This window comes from Hippichthys cyanospilos, chromosome 7 (genome assembly GCF_059441005.1).
Source record: "Hippichthys cyanospilos isolate Australia breed blue-spotted pipefish chromosome 7, RoL_Hcya_1.0, whole genome shotgun sequence".
Classification (NCBI taxonomy): Eukaryota; Metazoa; Chordata; class Actinopteri; order Syngnathiformes; family Syngnathidae; genus Hippichthys; species Hippichthys cyanospilos.
In genome coordinates, this window is record NC_142375.1 from 2,485,001 (window position 1) to 2,491,897 (window position 6,897).

General features: G+C 42.4%; 1 protein-coding gene across 1 annotated transcript in view; it reads right to left on the reverse strand.

The window, feature by feature from the left end:
* Positions 1-6,462, reverse strand: part of mrpl4 (mitochondrial ribosomal protein L4) — an 8,217-nt gene extending 1,755 nt beyond the window's left edge. Inside the window, exons 1-8 of the mRNA XM_088420564.1 lie at positions 6,301-6,462; positions 3,526-3,607; positions 3,284-3,455; positions 3,158-3,209; positions 2,251-2,368; positions 2,069-2,175; positions 1,890-1,999; positions 1,718-1,791 (exon numbers count right to left, since the gene is read on the reverse strand). Coding sequence (XP_088276690.1) covers positions 1,718-1,791; positions 1,890-1,999; positions 2,069-2,175; positions 2,251-2,368; positions 3,158-3,209; positions 3,284-3,455; positions 3,526-3,607; positions 6,301-6,351 — 766 coding nt within the window. The 5' untranslated portion in view covers positions 6,352-6,462. The remainder of the gene's footprint in view (positions 1-1,717; positions 1,792-1,889; positions 2,000-2,068; positions 2,176-2,250; positions 2,369-3,157; positions 3,210-3,283; positions 3,456-3,525; positions 3,608-6,300) is intronic.
* Between the last annotated feature and the right edge of the window lie 435 nt (positions 6,463-6,897).

The window sequence follows — 6,897 nt, forward strand, 5'->3', positions numbered from 1 at the left end:
TTTCGTCTTACGAACCATCCAACATGGTGGTCAGTGTGTCCGCACTATTTTTTTTCGCGTTGTTGCATCAACAAAAACAACTTTTCTTGCATGTCACGGAAATGCCCATATGCTACTGGTCAATTAAGGCAGTCACGGAGATGCGGATATGCTATTGGCCGGCGTCACATCAATCACAGAAATGCCGGTATGCTATTGGCCGAACTCCCTCATCTTGCTTGATGGCACGAGCTGGTCAGTGTGTTGTGAAGACAAACTTTTATCTGTTAGACATGACTTCTAAAATTAAAAGTGGCGGTATAGGAAGAAGTAAGAGGATGATGACAATAGAAACGAAGCAGGAGATAATAAAAAAATAAAAAGGAGGCGCACGCATAGTTAACCTTGCTAGTGAGTATGGCCGTAACCGCTCGACAATCGGTACAATTCTCAAGAACAAGGAAGCTATTAAAGCAAGCAAGTCTTCTAAGGGCATGATTTTCCTTGCCAGGGGACGGACCTCGGTCAACAACAAAATGGAGAGGCTTCTTCTATTATGGATTAAAGAGAAGGAAATCGCTGGTGATATGTTCTCGTTAAAACAAAAAAAGTCATTGTTTAAAAAAAGTTCTCGTTTAAGAAAAAAAAAAAAAAATTCTGCGGGTTCGTCTCTGCTCCCCTCCACCTTCACCCACCACCAGCTCAAGTCACGTCACCCCAAAGGTAAATGTCATTTTTCCGTTGTATATTTATGTAATTTAACTGTACAGTAGATTATGTTACTAATTTTTAATATGTGTATAAAGTCGTGATGTTTTTACCTAAGGTTTTTGCACGCGTTGCACGCATTCACTAATTAACCTAGGTTTGGATTGCCCGTCATACGGCGAATTCAAGTTACGAGCCCAGCCACTGAACGGAATAAGGTCGTAACACGGGGGCCCACTGTATATTATATATAATTAGCACTCTCTATATCATTTGATACAAATTTTTAATATGTATATGCAATGTTTTATGTTTTTACACGCATTTGCTATTTAACATTGGTTTGGATTGCTTGCCATATGGCGAATTCGCATTACAATTCCACAGGTACCCACTGTACAGGTATTCCATAAGAGATGGGAATCAAACCCTGTATTGGCTCTCTTTAGTGTTTTGGAGGATTATGTAGAAGTGAGCGCCAAGACGAAATACGGTCAGGCCTTCACTTTACTCATAGCACGCAGAGCCATTCTTTTCAAGTGGAAGGATCCCAGTCCTGCATTCACATTGGCTGCAGGATGTCATGTCTTGCCTAAAACTAGAAAAAATAAGGCTTTCCTGAAACAATCTTAAGGCATTTGAGAGCACATGGGTCCGTTCGTTTCATGCAGTTATATGCAGCCCTTTGAAAAGAATGTGCTATGATGTGGTTACATCTTTGTGAATATGGCAAATTGTGAGAATATTGCATTAATGCGGTGACAGGTGGGAAGGGTTTACTTTGAAATTTTTTTTGTTTTGTTTTGGTTTTTGTTTACATCTTTTAATACCAGCTACTTGACCTGCGAATCCAATCTGGTGGGGGAATTACTGCAATTGTTGTCCTACTGAGCTCTGTTCCCTGCCAGCTATAAATATTTTTGATTATTTGAAAATGAATTTTATATATATATATATATATATATATATATATATTTAAAAAGTCAGGAAGAGGGACAAGTAGGAAGTAAAGTAACAACTTTACTCTTACCGAGAGCCGGAATGAGGTTGACGGTCTTAAGAGTCTCTGTGGCCTTCAAGATGTTTTCGGGAAAGCTGTCACCTCTTAAAGGGAGTTGGAACAAAATCACATCAGTTTCAGAAGGTCCAAACCACTAGTAGATTTTCAAGGTTCAAGGTTCCAAAGAATAGGACTTGCTTACACATCCACAATGAGCAGCGACTCCTCCCAGTTTTTGAGTTTGATGGCGTCCAGCAGGTCCCGCGAGTCCGGACTCCGGATGTCCAGCGAATCCACGACATGAAAAAAACCCTAGACGGAAGGGGAAACCGCAAGACGGCCTGACTTCAGCTCATAACTCCACAGGACATTGTCCTTTACCTGGGCCACCTTGGCACTCAGGGCCACCTTCAACCCCAGAACGCGGACCTTCATGGGCAACATGTAGTAGTAGCTGGTGGGCCCCCGGGGACCGTGGGACACACCCCCTGATGACATCACGTCAGCTTAGAAAATCAAAATGGTCACCGGACCCCCTCCCCCAGAAAAAAATGAGGGCTTACCTCCCCTCCACAGGGGTGAACGTATGCTGCCGTGACGAGCGCGCCCACTGCCCTTCTGCTTCCAAGGTTTTCGGCCCCCGCCCCGCACCTCCGACCTGACCTTGGTGTTGGCATGGCTCTATCTCACACACATACACATTCAGCACAGGAGCAGAGTCTGTCCCAAAATCGCTGCTACTACAGGAACAAGAACTTGACAGATTACACCACCCAAAATCGTGCTGCGATCATGCAGGAACAAGAAGTCAGCTCACTGAGCATGCAAGAAAAGGAAGTGACAATACGCAGGAAAAAGAAATGGGGTCAAAACAGACACAAAAGGAAAAGAAGCATAAATTCCTTTCAGCTGAAACGTCACACAAAGAGAATGTTCGTGGTGCATGTGCATAAACAGGAAGTGAGCCAGGACCACACATGAAGAGGAAGTGACCATTCACACGAACTGGAAATGTGGTGAGAACCAAAAACACACAAAGGAACGATATTTCTGTGAGTGACACATCATAGGAGCAGAAAGTTAGCGGAACCTATGCAGGAACAGAAGATGAGCCAGTAATAAGAACTAAACTGGAGACAGTCACTAAAAATGGAAACACATAATATACAGGAATAGGATATCGTGTGAAAACCGACAACAAAAGGACATTCTGTGAGTGAGACATCATCGGAGCAGAAAGTTAGAGAGCCCATGCAGGAACAGGAGTTGAACCAGGAACTACACAAGAATAAGAACTTAAATGGAGACCGTCACAAAAACAAGATGAAAACACATAATGTGTAGGAACAGAAAATGAGGTGAAACCCAACAACCAAAAAAAGGACATTCCTGTGAGCTGAGATATCACAAGAGCAGAAAGAAAATGCAGGAACAGGAAATGCAGGTGCAGGGACTGAGGCAATGGCTTACGATGCGTTTGTAGTTCCTCTGCCAGACTTCCACGCTGTGCAGGATGTCCAGTCTTGCCAAGAACAAAAAGGCAAACATCAAAAACCGAGGCTTTTGCCTCAGCGCGCTCGGTGACGGCGGACTAACCTGGGTGCGACGGAGAAGACGTCGGGATGCAGCTCGGCCAAGCCCAACGGCTCTGCGTCCTGTCCTTCCAGCGCGTCTACCCACACACGCACGGCGCTGAGGTGGGCGGGAATGTCGGCCTGGCAATGCCTGAGGAGGGGCAGCGGGCAATCGGGTGGGGGAGGCGGCCGCCCTAGAGACAAAATAACTTTGGCGGTTGTTCGGCGTCCGCTCGCGAGACGACTGTTCGGGTTAGGACTCACTGGGTCTTGGTTCATCTTGCAGGTTGGCAGGTAGCAGCAAGTTTGGCGGAAGAACGTTTTCGCCAGCCAACGACGTCACACACTTGAAAAACAAAAACATGCACATTGGAACTTTGGACACCAAGGGTCCATTCCAAAAGTGAGTTCAACAAACTCTGAGTTTAACCCTGAGATCTGAGTTGACTTACCCCGAGATGGGAAAATTTGCATTTTTGGTTCTAGAACTGCTAGATCTGCGTTAATTCAATCAACTCTGAGAATGTTCACCCTGAGTTAAGCATGTGCATGACGACAATAAAAAGCCATCATCAATGGAGCACCGATACTACGAGTCACTATGGCAAATGAAACCAAAAAACGATCAACTTATTTCCCTCCACTAGAACTGGAAGTACTAGTGCGTGCTTATGGTGAGTATGAACAGATATTAAAAAAAAAAAAGCAACACTGCCGCAGCGGCTAAGGAGAGACAATCGGCATGGGAGACAATTGCTGCCCGAGTCAATGCATAAGTTAATGCAGTATTCATTTAACATTAAAGGACACTGCATAAATGTTAAAAACAATAATGTTCAAGTATACCGTATTTTCCGCACCGCACCATAAGGCGCACCCAAAAGCCTGATTTTTTTTATAAAAAAGTTGACTGTGCGCCTTGTAATCCGGTGCGCCTTATATATGGATCAAATCATGTGCTGACTGCATAAACTATACTATGCCTAAAAAATCCAGTTGAAACCGACCTTGCCCGAGGGTATTAAAGCCAACCCGGCCCTGCGCGATTAATTAACTTGATTTGCAGGCCCAACACGATTTTTTTTTTTTTTGAGGACTTAAGAGTGTGTGGCCCCACACTCATGATTGTCATTTAAATTTCCCTGACTTTCGTTTATTCGTAACTTCTTTGTGCTCCATATCGTAACAGCGGGTCAATAATATATAACGCACGTGGAGGAAAATATTAAAGACAGTGGCACCAGCCTTCACCCGCGCTTTGCTCCAAACTCATACCGTTACATGTTTGCCGTTTAAATTTCCCTGACTTTCGTTGATTCCTAACTTCTTTGTGCTCCATATCGTAATAGCGGGTCAAAAATATATAATGCACGCCGAGGAAAAAATTAAAAAGACAGCGGCGCCAGCCTTAACCCGCGCTTGGCTCAAAACTCATACCGTTACATGTTTGCCGTTTAAATTTCCCTGACTTTCGTTGATTCCTAACTTCTATGTGCTCCATATCGTAACAGCGGGTCAAAAATATATAATGCACGCAGAGGAAAAAATTAAAAAGACAGCGGCACCAGCCTTCACCCGCGCTTGGCTCCAAACTCATACCGTTGCATGTTTGTCGTTTAAATTTCCCTGACTCAGGTCAGGAGCAATCCTGCCCAGAAGCTCCACCACTTCTGCTCTGATTTTCATTTTTTTTTCTCCTTTTTCCCTTTAATGCGAAGTTTCCAACACCTTTTATATCTCTTGGTTTATCAGACGACTTTTAATGTCGTCATTATCTCTTGTAAGTGATTCAATTTGTTTTTTCCATGCATTTTATCTTTGTTTAACAGTCATTCAACTCCTCTGCGTTCATTTGCACTGATTTAGCTATAGCGTCCTCCGAATAGGTTCCGCATTCCGGATACCGGAAGTTCCGTTGCAAGGAGTGACTCGGTAAAGTAATTTAATTGTAGAAAAATTAATGCATACGTTTTTTTGTTGTTTTTTTTTACCGGGCTTGGGAATTCCCGTTCGGCAGAAGTCCGTAGTTGGGAATACTTGATGTATTATAAAGAAAACAGCAATTTGCAAAAAAAACAACGTGAAGCAGCGCAAAGCACATCCACGGTGTGTGATATTACAAATTTGTGGCCAGAGAATGTTGGTTAGATCAATTATGGAGTTAGATCAAAAACGGTAACATTAAATTAAATATTAATCCGGAAATTACAAAATATCGAGCCGTGGTCAGAAAACTCTCGCTTGACGCAAGGCTCTCCGAATTAATTCCGCTTCAATAGACAGAATTTCGGATAAACGATCACCCTATGTTTCTTAGTTCAACAGGAGGGAAGAGACAGGGACAAACTGTCAGGAAGCAGGTTAGGTTCACAGAGTAAGTTCCTGCAGTCACAGACTCAGAGTTTAAGTCACCTCTCTGGAACGGAAAACTCAAGAGTTTCCCCTCATCTCAGGGTTAAGACACTCAAACCCGCTTTCTGGAATGGACCCCTGCTACAGCACACAAATAAGTCGAACCCGAACCATGCCAAAAAAAAAACAAAAAAAAAACTTTTGGAACCAAGACAGGGATGAACCCCTACCCCTATTTTGAAATCTTAACCCTAACTGGAAACCCTGAGCCTATTTTAAGAATATGCATAGTTTGAAACCCTAACACAAATTCTAAACTGTACGTTAAAATCTTAACTATCCCTTGTTTTGAAGCAAACTTTGTAATCCTAACACTCGTGTAGTTTGAAATCCTACATTGAAAACCCTATTAACCCACACTCGTTTTGAGGGTTTAACCCTAGTTTGAAACACTAACCTTAGCTTCGAACCCTGACCTTACTTTAAATGCCTACTTATAAAATCCATGCCAAGTTTAAGACCCTAAAACTAGTTTCAAACCCTACTTTAACACACTAAACCTAATTTAAAACCCTAACACATTTTTTTAAGTTTCAATCTGAACGCTGAACTTTAAAGTAGGAAATGAGTGGAATCCGACAGTCGCTAGTTGTCATCACGATTAAAACAAAATCAAAATAAACTTACGCGCTTTGTGGCTCCTCTTCCGCAAAGCAGCAGTGATAAACGCAAAAACATTTTGGTCGGTGTTTGGCTGGGTTAATAATTGGATCGGAACAATCGTTCAAGGGGAATTTGAGCCTGCTTGGTCGCGCGTTGATGTCGTACAGATTGAAACATCGCATTATTATGGCGTCACATTCGCCACCACGCGAGAGCTGGTGAAACTTCAGAGTCGTTTAACCGTTAATGGATTTAAATTTCACCAGCTCTCGCGTGATGGAGATGGCGACTGTGACGTCACACTAATGCGATTTGTCATTTGTCAACATCAACCCGCAGCAAAATTGAATGCGTTTTTTTTCTGCAAGTGCATCGTCACGAATTCATTATATTAATAAGTTACATGTCGAATGCAAAGAAAATAAATCATGAATCTTCATTAGTTCATTGCCATAATCCAATTCACCAGTCAAAAGAAGATTGTCCCAGTTAATAAACTGAAAATTTGCTTATAGATAAAAAAAAGAAAAAACGTATTAACTTTTATCACATTGGAATGTTGATTTTTTTTATTTTATTTTTTTACTAACTCTCAGTGGCAAATGTTATTGTTGACCTGTG